This window comes from Molossus molossus, unplaced genomic scaffold (assembly GCF_014108415.1).
Source record: "Molossus molossus isolate mMolMol1 unplaced genomic scaffold, mMolMol1.p scaffold_m16_p_13, whole genome shotgun sequence".
NCBI lineage: Eukaryota > Metazoa > Chordata > Mammalia > Chiroptera > Molossidae > Molossus > Molossus molossus.
In genome coordinates, this window is record NW_023425348.1 from 56,660,621 (window position 1) to 56,681,608 (window position 20,988).

Below are 20,988 nucleotides of genomic sequence, written 5' to 3' on the forward strand. Positions count from 1 at the left end.
CGGGTCTCTCGGGACCGCAGTCCAACGCTCTAACCGCTGAGCCAAACCAGCCGGGGCTCAGCCCCAGATTTGATGTGCATCTCCAAAATCTATAAAAATGGCAGACTAATCTGCTTCCGTCCCGCCTCTTTGGCTTTATTATACTGAAAACCCCAGTGGGTACCATGGACCATGAAGAAGCAAGACACACAGGAGGGAAAATCCTGAAATTCTTTTTCTAGCACTATAATACAAATGTGCAAATAAAATGCCTCAATGGAAAAAAAAAAATTCCCAGCTGGCATTTTATTTATTTATTTATTTATTTATTTATTTATTTATTTATGTATGTATGTATGTTTGCATTTATCTTCAGATGGAGCAGGAAGGAGAGAGGGAGGAAGAGAGAGAGAGAAACCTCAATGTGAGAGAGACACATCAACTGGCTGCCTCCCTCACAACCCCAATCAGGGCCAGGGACGAACGGCAACCAAGGTATGCGCCCTCAGTGGGAACCAAACCCGGGACTCTCTGGTCTGTGGGCTGACACTGTAACCGCTGAGCCAAACCGGCCAGGGCTTATTTTATTTTTAAAAAATATTTATTGATTTGAGAGAGAGAGAGAGAGAGAGAGAGAGAGAGAGAGAGAGAGAGACATCGATTTGTTATTCCACTTATTTATGCATTCATTGATTGCTTCTTGCTGTGCCCTGACTGGGAATCAAACCCTGAAATCTTGGCATATAGAGACAATGCTCCAACCAACTGAGCTGCCTAGCCAGGGCTGGTTGGTATTTTACATTTTCTCTAAATTCCACTCAAATAGTTCAGTTTCTAAAGGCAATCTTTGTCCTCTTTGAGGAAATCTTCTTGGCTAGATCACTGAGTTAGGTGCAGTTTCTATTTTTCATGTTACCATAGGTAACAGTTTTGTTCTTCCATCTCCCAACTATATTTCTGTCACTTTCCTTTAAGGCTTCACCAACAGGTTCATTAAAGCCCTTTAAGACTATTACTAAAGTTCTTTTCTTGGTCTTCCAGGTTTCACCAATAGTCTCTTCAAGAACTTTTTAGATTGTCTATCACCTGATCCCAAAGCCAATACATGTTTTAGATTTTTATTATAGCAGCCCCACATACCCAGTACTAAGGCTATTCCTGTTATCTGTCCTGCATGGCAAATTACCTCAAACTTAGTATCTTAAAACAACAATCATTTTTTTTTTTTTTATGATTTCTCTGAGTAAGGAATTCTAGAGGGGTTTGGCTGTATGTTTCTGTCCTAGAGTCTTTCAAGTATTTGCAGTCAGGTACTGGAGGAAGTGATAAAGGAGAGAAAGGGTGCAGAGCAGCTGGGGTGGCCCGGCATCTTTCTTAATGTAGTTTCAGAGCCTGTTCATGTGGTCTCTCCATGTAGACTAGTGTGGGCTTCCTCACAGCATGACAGCCTCTAGGGGCATTGGACAGCATACATGGCAACTGAAGGCTTCAAGGGTAAGTGTTCCAGCAAGCAAGGCAGAAAGCTCCTTCACCTTTATTACTGCTCTCGGAAATCACACTGTGTCATTTCCACCTCAGTCTATTTGGGTATACGTTACCTTCACCTCTTAATGGGGAGATAATCAAGGTGATATAGGTGAGCATGTAGGATCGGAGGTAAGGTTATAGCCACCTTTGGAAATTAAAATCTGCTCCACATAGGAAATGTCAAATAAAGAATCTTGAGGTTTGTCCTGTGTGAAGCTTTCAAATCAGGAATTATCCTTGACCTCTGGGAGCTTATAGTCTAAAAGCAAAAAGATACATAAAGGTTTTTTATTTAGGCAGTTTTATTAATGTTAAAGTCAGAATCTTACAATTTATATTATTTAATTTGTTCAGATGTTTACTGAGCAAGATACTGGGCTTTATACCTCATATTGGGTCCTTACTGTAATGCCTACTTCTACATTAAACTAATGGCAGTCATATCATTCATGGTGTCCATTTTACTTATTTATATTAATCTGAGTGTCAGCTAGATAAAAATCTGACTTTTTATCTTGACATAATTCTAAATCTGTACATATAACTCAGAGATGCATCATATGGATTCCTATTTAATACTCTGTAGGGACTAGGATGTATAATTTTACATGTAGAAGCAGTATAGATTATTCACTCTAGCTCTTGAAATACAGTAGATATTTCATCACTATTAAAAGTGACATTCTAGCCCTGGCCAGTTTGGCTCAGCGGTTGGAGCATTGGCCTGTAGACCAAAGAGTCCCAGGTTCAGTTCCCACTAGGGGCACATACAAAAAATATGACATTTTAAAAAAATGGTTTCATGGCCTTGTTTTTTTGGTTATTTAGCTTAACTCTCTCTAGCTTAACTTCTGTGAATCTAATATTTTTAATCTATGTGGTTCTCAACAGAGGACAATTTTGCCCCCCTCAGGGGACATTTGACAATATTTGAAGATGTTTTCAGTTATCACAACTCAGGGGGAGGTGCTACTGGCATCGAGATAGTAGAGACCAGGGATGCTGCCAAGCATCTTAGAATGCACAGGGCAGCAGCCCCCACCATGAAGAATTACCTGGCACAAAATGTCTATGATGCTGAGGTTGAGAAACCCTGGACTAGATGACCATTAAGATCTTGTCCTACTCTAAAGAATTGTGATTATTTTTTTGCAGTTGCCATAATAAAGATAAATTAACACTCAGAATATATATGGCAGTATAGTCCAGGCATTTACTCTTATGTCATGATTAACCAAAGAGTGATGGTGCAGAGTTTTGTTTCTTTTTATCTCCTATTGGTTTGATAAATAGTCTATGAACTTTATACATATATGGCCTTTCAAATTTCCTTTTTCCACTCCATTTTTTTATTGTAATTATTTTTGAAAGGCTAAATCAATGATTGGTTTTAGGGTAATTCTGTCACTTGCATGAATCTGAAGACTAGATGAGAATTGTCAGTGAAAAGGGAGCTAGGAAGAAAAACTTTTTAATAAAATGTATGTTGGAGAACCACATTAACCAAATAAGTATATATGTGTGATTAAAGTGTACTGTACTGGCTGTGATGGCTGATATTGATTTAATTACAAATTTCTTATATCTTTTTGTTGTTTATTTTAGAAGACAATACTTAATCTCTTTCCTGAGAACAGCATGCCCTATTTTTTCCAACAAGAGCTTTCTACCTATAGGAACTGTTTTTGTCCTTTTGAGGCCAGCTCGTTCTTTTCATGTTTAACGGAGGTTTTATTTTGTAGTTGCTTTCTTGAATGAACTAAAGTTTTTCTTTACGTAGTCCATGTTACCTCATTTTTCTCAGTATTCTTGATTCAGGGTATTTTTCTAAATGTATTGAATGTGTCATCAGAATTGCTTAGTTAATTATGTTAGTTACTGTTTTTATTTTTCCCACCTCATTTCTAATATTCTAATTTCCCCTTTTCTAAGGTTCCTGATTTTGAGATACTCTAAGTTATGTATAATGCTAATCCTTATTGTAGGGCTGTGAATTGAGGGTTTTGGGGTTTTTTTGGTATTCAGAAATTATTTTTCTGTTTATCAGAGGTTAGGAATTTTTGGTGTGTGTTCTGATTTCAAAAGTTCTTTCTTTCCCTTCCCTACTTATCATAGGTAATTATTGTGTAAGTGTTACTGTTCAGGTTGGCAGTATGATATCAGTGACTTACAGTGAGCCATGATATATAAAATGACAGATTTAAACATTAGTGTCCCTTGCCCTTTTAAAAAGAAGCAAACAAAACAGTATCGAACTTCTTTATTTCTATAAGGATGGATATTGGGGATTTTGGGCAAGTAAGTGAAGACTTTCTGAAATAGAAAGTTCAGTGAGTCATTGATTTCATGGCACAACCAAATGATCAAGAGTGGTATTTGCCATTGTTAAAGAGAAAGTTATTTAAAAAATATATATATATGTAGAGAGAGAGAGAGTGTGTGTGTTAACTAAATGGCAAATGAATATTTCTGTATAATGTAATATAATATGTTATGAATTCACAGGAAATCTTAGTAAAATGTGGTTTAAAGAACAAAAAGCAAGGGGATTCAAATTGAATTCATTATTACTATTTATGTAGAAAATTTGACCTTAAAGCTTTGTATTTCCTTTGAAAATTAATTGCCTATATAAACAGAACTATATTTAGGTAGTATTAAATTCATTTGCTGCTGCTTAAAATTTTTTCCTTTACATTTTGGATTTATAACATATTTTTCCAAGATGCAGAAATATTCTTATTACCTGCTGATTTGGTATACTTACTGAATTACGTATTGTGATTTTACTGTTAATGTCCCAGTTTACATACTGGTGCCATGGATGGTGATGGGATTTTTTCCTAATCTATGCAAAATATGAATCTGTCATTTTCTTATAATACAGGATGATGAAAGCAATAACTCGTCTTCACAAAGCTATGATGTTTCTTGAATATTTCACCAGTAATTCTTGGGTTTGGAATACTGACAATGTCAATATGTTAATGAATCAACTAAATCCTGAAGATAAAAAGGCAAGTATTTTCTGTTTTATATTAGAAAATAAGTAGCTATCTAATTAGACAAACATCAGCAACTTGAAAAATAATTGAATATTTTTCACAGTCATTATTCAACAAAAAAGTCATTGATCTGTTTATAGTCTCTCATTAAAAGCTTCAATCATAATTGTTGGTGATGAAATAAAATTGCTTTACCTTAGAATTTATAAGGTAAGTATTTGGGCGTGGCAGAGATATTTTTAAAGTATGATTTAAATGTTCATTTCTTTTTTTTTTCTTTTAATGTCAGATTGAAAGAGCACTTTAGCTTCTTCATGCATCCCTCCCACCTCAAACACTTTGTCTTCTTTGAATTTTGAGAACCTTCCTCAGAAATTGTTTTGCATATATGCTTTTACTTTTTATCATTCCACATTTCTCCCTCTGTTAATTTGAAACTTGAGCTCCTCGTGTGTGTTCTTTTTTGAGGTTACCTTAGATATTTTAACGTACATACCTAACAAAGTCTAAATTAAGCAATTTCTATAGCCTCTTCCTCAGTGATGATATTTGTGACCTTAAAATATTTTAGTTGTGATTATAACCTCCATCAGCTTATCTGGTTATACACTTCTTTAGTTTTCTATTTAAACCTCTTACATAGAAATGGTTACTTTTGTTTAGTCTTATTTAGATTTAACTATATGTTTACCAATGTCTTTGGTATCAGATCTTCTCTTTCGGCTCATTTTCTTTCTGCCTTAAAGTATACCCAGGATACTAGAATATGATTTAGTAGGAGGTATGTTAATGGTGAACTTTAGGTTCTTGATAGTCTGACATGTCTTTATTTCATCCTTGTTTCTGTAGCATAATTTAAGCACATTGAAGACCATTTTCTTTTTATATTCTGTCTTACGTTGTTACTGTTGAAAATTCAGTCTAATTTGCTGCTGCCTTTTAGGTAATCTGTTATACCTGGCTCCTTTTCGAGAATTTTTCTCAGTGCTTGGTGTTCTTCAGTTTTACTATATATATATGGGTGTAATTTTTAAACATTTATCTTGTTTCCATTGGTCTTCTTGGATCTGAAGTTTGATTTAGTGATTCAGGAAAATAGCCATTGTTTCTTCAAATACTCCCTCTTCATTATGCTTTATTTTGTGAAATTTTAGTGTATGCTAGATCATTCCTCCTGGTCTTTTAACTCTAATTACACATTTTGTATCTTTTTGTTTCTGGCCTGAAATCTAAATTATTTATTACAGTTCTGTGACAGTCTTACCAGCTGTGTCTAAATCATCCAATTGAATTTTGAGTTTCAGTTATATTTTCATTTTTAGAAGTTCAGTTTATTTTTCAAATCTTACAGACATTTCTTAATCTTCAGAATTTTTTTCTTGAAATCTCTTAAACATTGTTTTAAAATGGATTTCAGCCCAGCCAGTGTGGCTCAGTGGTTGAACATCGACCTATGCACCAAGAGGTCTCCAGTTCGATTTCCAGTCAGTACACATGCCCACATCACTCATCGATGTTTCCATCTGTCTCTCCCTCTCCCTTTCTCTCTCTCTCAAATAAATAAAGAAAAAATATTTTAAAAAAATAATAAAATAAAATAAAATGTATTTCAGATCATTCAGACTTCTACAGGCTGTGCAGCATCTGATCTGCTATTTGTTTAAGCTGGGTGTTACTCATTGCACCTTGTTTCTTTGTTTTTTTAATTGGTATTTGACTGTAAATTCATATTCCTTGAGAATTTTTATGGTAATTTTTTCTTTTTTTGATTTTTATTGAATTTATTGGGATGACACTGGTTAACAAAATTATACAGATTTCAGGTGCACGATTTCACACATATCTCTACACCATATTATGTGTTCACCACCCCAAGTTATATGGGAATTTTTTGAAGCTTATATTGAAATTCAAGTTTTCCAATAAAAATCTACTTTTGCTTCCACCAAGAGTCTAGTGACGATTAGCATTAACTAGCTAGGTGGCATTAACAAGCCAAGACCACTTTAAAATATCTATTTGGTTTTTAGCATAACTCAGGTAAATACAGGCCTCAAATAGACTGAACAGCTTGTTCATGATTATAGTTTCTCAAAGGAGATTTGTTTTCATCTTCCCAGTACCAGCTTCCTTCCTATGCCCACTTCTTTAAAATTTTAAAAAATAATATTTCTTAATTAATTTAACTCAGTATATCCAAGACAATATATAAACAAAAATTGAAGTTACTTAAAATTTTTAAAATTATGTAATGGGTATTTTACTATGTATATTTCATACTGAGCTTTTGAAAGCCAGTGTGCATTTTACACTTCATACAATGTCAGTTTGAGCTAGCCACATTTCAGGTGTCCGTGAGGTGCGCATTTGGCTTCTTGTGGTTACCATATTGGACAGTACAGATTTAATTCATTCTACTGGTTCTGCATGACAGAGGTTCTCCAGTGTGCTGTTTCTCTGCCCACTTCTGTGTATGGTGGGTTTACTTTGTTTTGACCCTTGCTCTGAGGATATAACCTTTTGGATTTTTACCTTTTTGCAGGAATATTCTATACGACTCCTTAACTTATGGGGACATAGGCTTTATAGTTAGTCTTTTTCCCTGCCAACAGCCTTTAAAGCAGAAGATCTAAGTTACCAGGGTCTTGCAGATCATCTCAGGTGGAAAGATTTATGACTTTTGCTGATTCCATACTCCCCCTACCACTTGCCTTACCCCACCCCACATTCTAATGCACAACGTATACTGCTCAATGGATTATTAGAAAATGAGAACCCAAGTGAAGAAATAGAAATTTTACCCAGGAGATTCCCCTCATAACCCCTTACAGTCACTACCTCCTCTCCTCTAACCTGTCTTGAGTTCTCACACTAATGTTAGTTTTACACATTTACTTTACCTAAAGATATACAGTGTTTTTTTTTCCCATTCTTTTTGTGATAGACATTTGAGTTATTTTCAGTGTTTGGTTACTGGGAGTAATTTTTCTATGAACCATTGCATACATTTGTGTAGGATATATATTTAGAAGTAGAACAGCTGAATGAAAAGGTGTTCATATGTTCAATTTAATAGATAATGCCAAACAGTTTTCCAAACTGTTTACCTCCCAAGTGGCAGTATATGAGAGTTCCTGTTAGTCCACATTCTCCCCAACATATGGCATTTTAATTTTTAATTTCAGCCACTTTGGTGATATCTAGTGCTATCTCAGTACATTTCACATTACATAAAAAGCTTATGTAGAAATGGCCAAAAATGTCAATAATCCTTTTGAAAAACGGGCTAAAGAGATTAACAGTTCATAGAAAAATAATTATTAAATGATTCTTAACTATATAGAAAGACATCAACCTCACTCAAAAAATGGAAGTACAAATTAAAAATAGACATATTAACTACTTAGAAGATTTGAAAAAAATGTAAACTGCCAACATACTCTGGTGAGGCTTTGGGCAAAGGGGTATTTTCATACATTGCTGTTAGAAATGTATATCTTGAGGAGACTTCCGGTCAAGATGGCGGCGTAGGTAAACGTGGTATCGCGTCCTCCCACAACCACATCAAAGTTACAACTACACTACAGAACAACCATCATTCAAAACTGCCTAAAATCAAGCTGAATGGAAGTCCTACAACTACGGAATTAAAAAAAAAGCAGCTACATCCAGACTGGTAGGAGGGGCGGTGGCGTGAGGGGTGGTGGTGGTGGTGGCGGTGGCGTGGCAGTGGCGGCGCGGCAGCGCAACGGGCTGGTCCCACACCCAAGTGTGGCGGATAAAAATCAGGAGGCTCCCATGGCTGGGAAGGTCCTTCCTGAGGATTGAGGGGTCCCCATCCCACACCAGGTGCCCCGCTCAGGGTTCCAGTGCCAGGAAGAGAAGTCCCCGTAACTTCTGGCTGCAAAAACCAGCGGAAACTGAGGCTCAGGGAAGCTGAAGCGGCTGGAGCCCCAGGCAGCTCCCTAAGGGGCCCGCGCACGGACTTATCGGACTCTCTCCCTCTAAGCTCGGAGGGGAGGCAGCTCAAGGGGCACCAGAGACATACAGGGAAGAACTGAGCTGTTTGGCACTGGAGCGAGGGCTGGAGAGGGGGCTTCCTTGGGGACAAACGTGCTGTAAGAGGCCTTTGTTCCTTTGGTGAGCCCTTCCCGGGGTGGCAGACAGAAGCCATATCTGGGACTCCAGCAACCTGGCTCACACTGGTAGCCCCGCCCTGCTGACTCCCTGAGGCCCTGCCCCGCCCCACACAACTTTCAAGCCCACCCAAGCTGTTGCCACTTCCTTAACCATAGGATTGGCCGGTCTTGGATCCTGCTTCAGGTTTTTCCTAAATTCTTTCAAACAAGCAGCCTCGGGTCTCAGCGAGCCCCATACCTCTCATTAAGTAATACACAGAAACAAACACAGGGAGGCAGCCAAAATGAGGATACAAAGAAACAGGTCCCAAATGAAAGAACAGAACAAAACCCCAATAAAAGAACTAAGTGAAAGGGAGATAAGCAACCTAACAGATACTGAGTTTAAAATACTGCTTATAAGGATGCTCAATGAACTTAGAACCTCAGTGAACTTAGGGAGGGCTTCAAGAGCATAAAAAAGGACCAGTTAGAAATCATGGATACACAGTTAGAATTGAAGGAGGCATTAACTGAAATAAAGAATAATTTACACAGCTTCAATAATAGAGTATGTAAATCCAAGGAGCAAACCATCGATTTGGAATATAAGGAAGCAAAAAATCCCCAATCAGAACAGCAAAAAGAAAAAAGAATCCAAAAAAATGAGGATAGTGTAAGGAGCCTCTGGGACAACTTCAAGCGTGCCAACATCCGCATCTTGGGGGTGCCGGAAGGAGAAGAGCGAGAACAAGAAATCGAAAACTTTCCTAACTTGGTGAAGGAAATAGACATACAAGTCCAGGAAGCACAGAGAGTCCCAAACAAGATGAACCCCAAGAGGCCCATACCAAGACACATCATCATCAAAATGCAAAAGGTTCAAGACAAAGAGAGAATCTTAAAAGCAGTAAGAGAAAGACAGCTAGTTACCTACAAGGGAGTTCCCATTAGGCTGTCAGCTGATTTCTCAAAAGAAATTTTGCAGGCCAGAAGGGAGTGGCAAGAAATATTCAGAGTGATGAAAACCAAGAACCTATAATCAAAATTACTCTATCCTGCAAAGCTGTCATTTAGAATCGATGGACATATAAAAACTTTCCCAGACAAGAAAAAGTTAAAGGAGTTCATCATTACCAAACCGTTATTACATGAAATGATGAAGGGTCTTTTTGAAGAAAAAGATAAAATGTATGAACAAACAAAATGGCAATGAATACATATCTATCAACAATGGAATCTACAAACAAAATGAACAGGAAGAACAGAAACATTCTCATAGATAACAGAGAATATTTTGTTCATTGCCAGTTGGGAAGGGGGTTGGGGGAATGGGTGAAAAAGGTGAAGGGATTAAGAAGCACAAATTCATTGCTAGACTGACAAACTTCAAAGGGAAAGGGGTTTGGGGGGGGGGGAAGAAATAAACCAAAAAACTTGTATACATAACTAATGGACACAGACAATAGTGTGGGAAAAGGTGGGAGGGGGATGGGAGTGGGGAGGAGGGGGTCAATGGGGGAAAAATGTGGAACATCTGTAATACATTTTACATCCAACAATAAAGATTTGAAAAAAAAAAGTATATCTTTCTCCATCCTTTTTTTTGATAATTTTTTAAAATTTTATTTTTATTACAGATGTTTCTCCTTTTTTACCCCATTGAAAACATCCTCCCCATCCCCAGCCAACCCATCCCTGGTTTTGTTGTTCATGTCCATTGGTTATACGTACATGCATACAAGTTCTGTGGTTTATCTCTTCCCTCCACCCACAATCCCCTCTTCTAAGGGTTGCCAGTCTGTACCCTACTTCCACGTCTCTGGGTCTACCCTATTCCTCATACTGTTTCATTCATTATGTTCCACAAATAAGTGAGATCATGTGGTATTTGTCTCTTTTTGTTTGGCTTGTTTCGCTTAGGATAATACTTTCCAGATCCTTCATGTTGTCTCAAAGGATAAGAGATCTTTCTTTCTTATAGCTTCATAGTACTCCACTGTGTATATGTACCACAGCTTTTTTATCCATTTGTCTACTGATGGGCACTTGGGCTGTTTCCAGATCTTAGCTATTGTAAATAGTGCTGCTATGAACATGGGGGTACATATATTCTTTCTGATTGGTGTTTCAGGCCTCTTAGGGTATATTCCTAGAAGTGGGATCACTGGGTCAAATGGCAATTCAATTTTTAATTTTTTGAGATAACACCATAGTGTTTTCCATAGTGGCTGCATCAGTCTTTATTCCACCAGCAGTGTACTAGAGTCCCCTTTTCTCCAAACCCTCAGCAACACTTGTTGTTTGATGATAAGTTGATGGCAGCCATTCTGACAGGTGTGAGGTGATACCTCATTGTTGTTTTAATTTGCATCTCTCTGATGATTAGTGATGTTGAGCATTTCTTCATATGTCTCTTGGCCATTTGTATGTTCTGTTTGGAGAGGTGTCTATTCAGCTCCTCTCCCCATTTTTTAATTGGGTTCTTTGTCTTCCTTTTATTGAGTTGTATGAGCACACTATATATTCTGGAAATTAACCCTTATCTGATGTATTATTGGCAATGAGGCTCTACCATACAGTGGGTTGCCTTTCCATTTTGATGGTTGCTGCTTTTGCTGTGCAGAAGCTTTTGAGTTTGATGTAGTCCCATGTGTTCAAATTTTCCTTTGTTTCCGTTGCCTTAGGTGATGTATCAGTGAAAATTCTGTGTATGATGTTCGAAATTTTGTTGCTTACAATTTCTTGTAGGATTTTATGGATTCATCCGTCACATTTAAGTCTTTTATTTATTTTGAGTTTATTCTTGTGTAGGGTGTAAGTTGATAGTCTAGTTTCATTTTTTTTACATGTAGCTGTCCAATTTTCCCAACACCATTTATTAAAGAGGCTGTCTTTATTCCACTGTATGTTCTTGCCACCTTTGTCAAATATTAATTGAGCATAATGTCTTGGGTCCATTTCTGGGTTCTCTGTTCTGTTCCATTGATCTATATGCCTGTTCTTGTGCCAGTACCAGGCTGTTTTGATTACAGTGGCTTTGTAGTATAACCTGAAATCTGGTAATGTGATCCCTTGTACTTTGTTCTTCTTTTTCAAGATTGCTGTGGCTATTCGTGGTCTTTTTTGGTTCCATATGAACTTTTGAAGTATTTGTTCTAGTTCTGTGAAATACGTCATTGGTATTTTGATGGGGATTGCATTGAATCTATAGATTGCTTTGGGAAATATGGACATTTTAATGATGTTAATTATTCCAATCCGTGAACAAGGTATGTGCTTCCACTTTTTTATATCTTCCTCTATTTATTTTTTCAATGTCCTGTAGTTTTCTTCTTTACTTCTTTGGTTAAGTTTATTCCTAGGTATCTTAATTTTTTTTTACCGCCATGGTAAATGGGATTGTTTTTTCAGTTGCTCTTTCTATGAGTTCATCATTGGTGTATAAGAATGCCGTTGATTTCTTGACAGTAATTTTGTATCCTGCTACATTGCCATATTCATTTATTAAGTCTAGTAGATTTTTGATGGAGTCTTTAGGGTTTTCATTGTATAATATCATATCATCTGAAAATAATGACAGTTTCACATCTTCTTTTCCAATTTGGATCCCTTTTATTTTTTCTTCATGTCTGATTGCTGTGACTAAGACTTCCAGTACTATGTTAAATGAGTGTGGCGAAAGTGGGCATCCCTGTCTTATTCCGTTCTTAAGGGAAATGCTTTTAGTTTCTGCCCATTCAGTATGATGTTGGCTGTAGGACTTTCATATATGGCCTTTATTTTGTTGAGATATGCTCCCTCTATTCCCAGATTGCTGAGCGTTTTTATCAGAAATGGATGCTGGATTTTGTCAAATGCTTTTTCAGCATCTATTGATATGATCATGTGGTTTTCATTCTTCATTTTATTTATGTGGTGTATCACATTTATTGATTGGCAAATCTTGTACCAGCCTTGCATCCCTGGGATGAATCCCACTTGGTCATGGTGAATCATTTTTCTGATGTATTGCTGGATTCGATTTACTAGTATTTTGTTCAGAATTTTGGCGTCTGTGTTCATGAGGGATATTGGCCTGTAGTTTTCTTTCTTTGTAGTGTCTTTTTCTGGTTTTGGAATTAGAATTTTGCTGGCTTCATAAAATGAGTTTGGAAGTCTTCCTTCTTCTTGGATTTTTTGAAATAGATTGAGGAGAATGGGTGTTAGTTCTTCTTTGAATGTTCGGTAAATCTCCCCCATGAAGCCGTCTGGGCCTGGGCTTTTGTTTGCTGGGAGAGTCTTGATTGCCTCTTCAATTTCCTTAGTTGTTATTGGTCTATTCAAGTTTTCTATCTCTTCCCGTTCCAGTTTTGGGAGACTATGTGTTGCTAGAAATTGATCCATTTCGCTTAGATTGTCCAGTTTATTGCTATATAATTGTTCATAGTAGTTGTTAATGATCTTTTGTATTTCTGTGGTGTCGGTTGTTACTTCTTCTCTTCATTTCTGATTTTGTATATTTGGGTTCTCTCTCTTTGTTTTGTGGTGAGTCTAGCTAAGGGTCCATCAGTCTTGTTTATCTTTTCAAAAAACCAGCTCTTTGTTCTATTGATTTTTTGAATCATTATTTTGGTCTTTGTGTCCTTTATTTCTGCTCCGATCTTTCCTATTTCCTTCCTTCTACTTGCTCTGGGGTTTTCTTTTTGTTTGCTTTCTAGTTCTTTAAGGTGTGAGGTTAGATAGTCAGTTAAAAAGTTTCCTTGTTTCTTGAGGTAGGTCTGTAGTGCTATGAACTTTCCTCTCAGAATTGCTTTCTCTGCATCCCATAGATTTTGTGTTGTTATGTTTTCCTTTTCATTGGTTTCCAGGAAGTTTTTCGTTTCTTCCTTTATCTCTTCAGTAACCCATTCATTGTTTAATAACATGCTATTGAGGCTACATGTGTTCAAATGTCTTTGCATGTTCTTGTTACAGTTGATTTCTAGTTTCATGCCATTGTGATCTGAGAAGATGCTTGATATGATTTCAATCTTCTTGAACTTGTAGAGATTTAGTTTGTGTCCTAACATGTGGTATATCTTTCAGAATGTCCCATGTGCACTTGAGAAGAATGTGAATTCTGTAGTTTTGGGGTGTAATTATCTGTAGATATCTATTAAGTCCATTTGGTCTAGTGCTTCATTTAGAGTCTCTGTTTCCTTGCTGATTTTTTGTCTAGAGGATCTATCCAGTGATGTCAATGGGGTGTTGAAGTCACCTGCTATGATTGTATTGCTGTCGATTTCTCCTTTGAAGACCCCCCAGAAGATTTTTAATATATTTTGGTGCTCCTATATTGGGTGCATATATGTTTATCAAGGTTATGTCTTCCTGTTGGATAGATGCTTTCAATATTATGTAGTGGCCTTCTTTGTTTCTAGTTATGTCCTTCATTTTGAAATCTATGTTATCAGATATGAGTATTGCTACCCCAGCAGCTTTTTTTTGTTTTTTGTTTGCTTGGAAGATTTTTTTCCATCCTTTGACTTTCAACCTATGTGAGTCTTTTGTTGTCAGGTGGGTCTATTGTAAACAACATATATATGAGTCATGCTTTCTTATCCATTCAGCTTCTCTGTGTCTTTTTATCAGAGCATTCAATCCATTTACATTTAAGGTGATCATTGATAGGTACTTATTTATTGCCATTTTTGTTTAGTGTGGTTATATTTTTCTTCCTATTTCTTCTACTAATTACAGCTGTCCTTTTAACATTTCTTGCAGTGCTGGTTTGATGCTAATGTATTCCCTTAGCCTTTTTTTGTTCGTGAAGCTCTTTATTTGACCTTCTATTTTGAATGATAGCCTTGCTGGATAGAGTAGTCTTGGATTCAGATCCTTGTTTTTCATGACCTTGATTACCTCATGCCATTCCCTTCTGGCCTGTAGTGTTTCTGTTGAGAAGTCAGCTGAGAGCCTTATGGGGGTTCCTTTGTAGGTAACCTGTTGCTTATCTCTTGCTGCCTTTAGGATTCTCTCTTTGTCTTTAATTTTTGGCATTTTAATTACTGTGTGTCTTGGTGTGGGCCTGTTTGGGTTATTCTTACTTGGGTCTCACTGTGGTTCTTGAAGTTGAATGACTTTTTCCTTCACCAAATTAGGGAAGTTTTCTGTCACTATTTCTTCAAATATATTCTCTAACCCTTGTTCATTTTCTTCTTCTTCGGAGACTCCTGTGATGTGAATATTATTACCTTTCCATTTGTCCCACAGTTGTCTTAAGCTGTCTTCCTGTTTTTTCATTGTTTTTTCCTTTGGTTTTCTGATTGTTTGATATTTTTCTACCCTGTCTTCTAATTCACTGATCCAGTCCTCAGCTTCCTCTACTCTGCTGGTTGGACCTTCCAATGTGTTCTTTATTTCTGATATATCATTCTCATTTCTTCTTAGTGCTTTTTAATTTCCACTTGGTTGATTTTCAACATTTCTACGTCTTTACTCATGGTGTTGATGTCCTTACTCATGCTGTTGAGCTTCCTCAAGATCATGGCTCTGAATTTTAGCTCTGTTAACTTGCTTAACTGTTCCTCATTTATCTCATCTTCGGCAGAGGTCTCTTGTTCTTTCATTTGGCATTTGTTTCTTTGTTTCACTATTTTGGCTATCACAGTGGGCTTTGGAGCCTGCCTAATTTTCCTTGTGGGTGTTGGAATTATGCTATTTGTGGCTCCCTCTTCTGCATTTGGGTGAGCGTGGGAGGACCCACGTTAAACACCACTGTCAAGTCTTACTTTTCTGGGCAGAGTTGTAAGCCCAGGAATCGTTCAGTTATCCTCTAGCTTTTTGCCTGGAGGCTATTATTTGAGGTTACTTGAAGAGCCTTGGGGGTGTCAGTTGAAGGAAAACGTCCCTCAGGTGCTTACTGTAAGGGGATTTTCTGAGGGTGGGGCAGATGCTGGTTGTTAATGAGCCTCAATTTGCATTTCAGTGACCACTGGATGGTGTCGAATCTATGAGGGAGGGGCTTCCGCCTCTCCCCAGAGCCCAGGATCTATTCAGTGTCCCTGGTTATATGGTCCTCACATGCTGCTTTTCTGTTACCTTTTCCCGAAGATTTGTCTTTATTTTAGTTGTAATTCCAGCCCTGGCCAGTTTGGCTCAGCGGTTAGAGCGTCGGCCTGCGGTCCGGAGAGACCCGGGTTCAGTTCCCGCTAAGGGCACGTACTTCGGTTGCAGTTTGTCCCCGGCCCTGGTTGGTTGTGCGGGTGGCAGCCACTCGATGTGTCCCTTCACATCAATGTTTCTCTCTCTCTCTCCTTCCTCTCTCTCTCCCTCCCACTCTATCTGTACAAAAAAATGGAAAAATATCCTCAGGTGAAGATAAATAAATAAATAAATAAATAGTTGTAATTCCAGCCTGGTCCTGTGTAGCTTCCATTCACTCCACCGCCATTTTGCCTTTTCTGGATTCTTATCTTTTAATTATTTCTTTTATAAATAGCATATGGATTTTTTTTAGTCTTAACAATTTTTGACCTATAATTGGAGGATTTAACCCATTAATGTAGTTCCTAATAATTTTGGATTTAAATCTGACTCTTCTTTTTATTTGTCTCACCTCTTTTAAGTTCTTCCTTATTGCTTTTGTAAAGGTTATTTTCAGTTTCATATTTTTTCATCTGTGTTAGTTACTTAGAAATATATTCTTCTTTTGTTTTAGTAGATTACTCTAGAGATTACAGCATCCTCCCTTAATTTATCAATGTCTAATACAATATTGATAATTCTAGCTTTTCTTGAAAAATAGAGACTAATCTGTCTGATGTTGTTTTTACATATTTTAATTTCTTGTGTTATATGCTTTATAAACATTCTTATTGCAGCCTAAGCAATGAATATTCATATATGTTTACCAGCATAATTAATTTTTTATTCTTTCTACATCTCAGACTTCAATCTGGAATCATTTTCATTATGCCTAAAGAATGCTCTTCAGTGTAATTTCTCTAGTGCAGGTCTTCCAAGGATGTCAGATTTTCTCAGTTTTTATTTTTCTGGAAACATCTGTACTTTTCAAAGATATTTATGCTGGTGTAGAATTCTGTGTCAGCAGTTTTCTCTCAGCACTTGGAAAACATCTCATAGTCTTTGGCTTCCCATTTTCTTTTGAGAAGTCAAGTGTCAGTTGTTTATTTGGAGGTAGTGTATATGGTGTTTTTCTGACGCCCTTAAAAATTTTCTCTTTGTTTGTCAACAGTTTTACTCTGATATGCTTAGGGGTGTGTGTGTGTGTGAGTTTTGAATCTGTGCTTTGATGTCTCATTATTTTTTGGAAAGTTTCCAGCCAGTCTTCTGTTCCATTCTTTTTCACTCTTCTTTGGGAATCTAATTACACATAGGTCAGACTTTCTTCTATCTTCTATCTTTAGGATGATGTTACTTTTAAAAAATTTTGTTTTTATTGATTATTTTAGAGAGAGAGAAAGGGAGAGAGAGATAGAAACATCCATGTGAGAGAGACACATTGATCAGCTGCCCTCCTGCACAGCCCCTACTGGGAATTGAGCCTGAAACTCGGGCATGTGCCCTGACTGGGAATTAAACCAGGACCTCTCATTCCATGGAACATTGATTGCTCAATCCACTGCGCCACACCGGCTGGGCAGGGTGTGTTACTTTAATGATTTACTTATGGTAGCTTTTTTTTTTTTTTTGGTCTACAACTTAGTATGTTCAAATAAGGGATGGTATACACAGTGAATAATCTGTTTCTCCAAATGTATGGAGGAGCACTGTGTAGTGCATGGCCCCTCTCATTTTGTCACAGAATAGCATTTTTGTAACTTTTTCCCCTAGATTTGTCTTCCTTTTTCATCAGATGGCCTGGTTATTGTTTCTGAATTCCTACACCAGCTTTTATGTCATATTCTTTCTCTTGATGTCAACACTATTTTCTAGGAAAATTAATCTATATGGTATGCATGATGTTCAAGAACAGAGAAGTACTGTAGGTACAAACTGTAAATAAATGCATCAATACATATATAAAGTGGTGAGGAATACATAGATCTGTTTGGATAATGGGGTTTAGTCATATACTCTAAATGAGTTTTTAGATTATTTTCTCAAATGTTTCTACATTTAATGAAAGGTATGGAATAGGAGTAAGAACTCTATGAATAGCAGTAAGATTTTAAAAGTTAATAAAGTAATCATTTTGTAATCATGTCATTTGGAATTAGCCTTTAGAAAAAGTATGAATTTTTGACTAGTTGTGGAAAAAATTAAGTAACCCAATAATTTTTTTGTTTATTTAGACTTTTAATATTGATGTAAGGCAGTTACATTGGGCAGAATACATAGAGAACTACTGCATGGGAACTAAGAAATACGTTTTGAATGAAGAAATGTCTGGCCTCCCTGCAGCTAGAAAACATCTGAACAAGTAAGTTTTACATGGGTTTGATTTTCTCTTGTCTTCCATATGAAATACTGTACAGTGTTTTGTTTGTTTGTTTGTTTATTTTAGGGGGGTAAGCTGGTATACTGAATGTATTTAGGAAAAGTGCTTACTTTTGGACTTGACCTTTGGTAGTATAGATTTAGCCTAATATTGTTGAAACTTGGTATCTTCATCAATTTCTACTCTTTCTTAGCACTATGTAATTTAGTTTTAAAAATCAGTATTATCTTTTGTTATATTGCTACTGAAGAAATGAAGATATTAGGAGAAAATAAAAATATTTTTTAAATTGGAGGTAATTATTTATCTAGGTGTTTTTTTTTTGTTTTTTTTGTTTTTTTACCTAGATAAATATAATAGGAAAGGAAAGGAGATATAATAATACATCATTTCACATAGAATTTTTTTCTTTGTTCATAAAAGAGTTGATTATTCCTCAGTCTTTTATAAAAGTAATACATACAGATTGTTTAAAAAAATACATACAAAATAGAAGAGAAAAATTTCATCATTCAGAAATGCAGTTCAGATTGTAATAGTAATCTGTGTTATTTGTAGTTTAGTTATTGCAATTTAAACAAAATGATTTTAGAGAGAAAGAGGAAGGGGGAGAGAGAGAAAGAAACATTGATTTGTTATTCCATCTATTTATGCATTCATTGGTTGATTTTTGTATGTGCTTTGGGGAATCAAATCTGCAACCTTGTTGTATCAGAATGATGCTCTAATCAACTGAGCTAGCTGGTCAGGACCTTAGTTAATACAATTTTTATAACGGTTTTCAAGACTTTCACATTCTTCTTCTTGTGCTTCTAACTCTGTGAGGCTTTGTAGGGCAGTTAGTTGTATAGATGAGGAACTGAGGTTTAGGAAAATGTGTTTGCCTAGGTCATATGTGCTAAGGGGCAAAACAAACCAGAACAGTGTCCTTTTCATACATAATTCAAAGCTCTTGTCTACACCAATTATACATTGTAGTCCTATTTTACACTGCCTGTTGAAATTAATGGACTGTATGTAACACTGCTACATACCTAAATGTTTGCGTTCCTTTTTAATACCATTAAAAGCATATAAAGTTTTTTGAGACGACTGAGATAATGTACATATTACTTTGAAAATGGGAGGGTACTTCTATCTAGAGCTAGTGCCATGTTTCATTCATGAATGAGTCCTTGTCCAGTTGGTCTTTGGTTGTGACTGTCAATTATGATGGAAGGAATAAGTTTACTTTTCTGACAACTTGTAAGTAGCTAAAGATGTCACAAAAATGTTTATTTTGTCTATAGGATGATGTATGTAATGAACAAACCTTTTTAGTTAAGAAAGGAAAAGGCTTCAAACACGTAAAGGACATACATGTTTTATCTACAGTGTACATGCTGCCTAGCACAGTACTGGGCATACGGAAGGATACTCAGTATTTGTTGAATGAATAAATTTGCACCCAAATACACTGTTATAAAAGAACTTTGGGTTATTTATTGTTAATAGAGGTAATATATTGTTTAATGGATTGCAGTCCAGAATATGCACAGTCAGGTTGACTTTTGCTAACTTTCTAATTAAGGACTTTTAGTTAGTTTTTTTTTTTTTTTTTTCTTTAATTTTTTTTTTCTTTATTGATTTTAGAGAGGAAGGAAGAAGGAGAGAGAGATAGAAACATGGATGAGAGAGAGCATCAATTGGCTGCCTTTTGCATGCCCCCACTGGGGATTTGGCTCACAACCTGGGCATGTGCCCTGACCAGGAATCGAACCAGCAACCTCCTGATACTCAACCACTGAAGCCACACTGGCCGGGTGACTTTTAGTTAGTTTTTAAATAAATTTCAAATTAATATGGATTTGAATTTTATGTTAAAAAGAGCATTAGCCCTGACTGGTTTGGCTCAGCGGTTGGTGCGTCGGCCCGTAGACCAATGGGTTGCGGGTTCAAGTCTGGTCAAGGGCATGTGCCTCGGTTGTGGTTCACCCTGACCCTCTGGTTGGGGTCATGCGGGAGGTAGCCTGTCTATGTGTCTCTCTCACATTGATGCTTCTCTCTCTCTTCCTCTCTCCCTCCTTCCCATTCTATCTGAAGGTAAATGGAAAAATATCCTTGGGTGGAGATTAAATAAATAAATAAATAAATAAATAAATAAATAAATAAATAAAAAAAACGGAGCATTAATTATGTGCCATCCAAAAATATTTTATTCTAGAAAATATTGTCTAATATGTCTCTTGATTTGCTTTTAGGTTGAGGAACATACGTTACGGTTTCAATACTATCCTTGTGATTCTGATCTGGCGCATTTTTATTGCAAGATCACAAATGGCGAGAAACATCTGGTACTTTGTGGTTAGTCTGTGTTACAAGTTTCTGTCATACTTCCAAGCATCCAGCACTATGAGATACTGAAGACAAGAATTTAGCATTAGAACATCTATGCATATGTGGTGGTCTAAATGCACAAAATGTAAAATGTACTTAAGTCATCTCACCTTTTGTCAAGACATTAAACCATCTTAGATCCAGAGTATGGAGTAAATTATGGTACATTTTATGTAACATTTTAATGTTTATGCTCATAAAAATCTAGTGAACACACTGTGGTATGCCAGCTCAATTCTGCAATAGCCACCAACACCATGACTTAATATTTTGATTCCTTGGGAAAAGGGGTGGGGTGAGGGTAGGAGTGGGGATATGGGAACACTGACCAGTATAACTGTGCAATTCTGGAACATATTAATTAATATATGCCTTAACATATAGTGAGTTTCTAATTTTAATATTTAGTACAATGGAAAGCATTTATTTGGACAGGAATACTGGCTAAGTTGTTAGATAGTTAATTCTTCAGTGTTTGATTTTTACATCAGTTGAAGTTTTGTTAAAATTATAGGCAAATTATTTTCACATCATCCTATAAGTTATTGAGTGGTCTCAG

At 36.5% G+C, this 20,988-nt stretch overlaps 1 protein-coding gene and 1 pseudogene across 1 annotated transcript in view; both read left to right on the plus strand.

The window, feature by feature from the left end:
* The window catches only part of LOC118627604, a 2,697-nt pseudogene extending 2,415 nt beyond the window's left edge, over nucleotides 1-282 (plus strand).
* Nucleotides 1-20,570, plus strand: part of FAR1 (fatty acyl-CoA reductase 1) — a 73,934-nt gene extending 53,364 nt beyond the window's left edge. Inside the window, exons 10-12 of the mRNA XM_036257927.1 lie at nucleotides 4,394-4,523; nucleotides 17,908-18,035; nucleotides 20,294-20,570. Coding sequence (XP_036113820.1) covers nucleotides 4,394-4,523; nucleotides 17,908-18,035; nucleotides 20,294-20,456 — 421 coding nt within the window. The 3' untranslated portion in view covers nucleotides 20,457-20,570. The remainder of the gene's footprint in view (nucleotides 1-4,393; nucleotides 4,524-17,907; nucleotides 18,036-20,293) is intronic.
* Nucleotides 20,571-20,988: the final 418 nt, after the last annotated feature.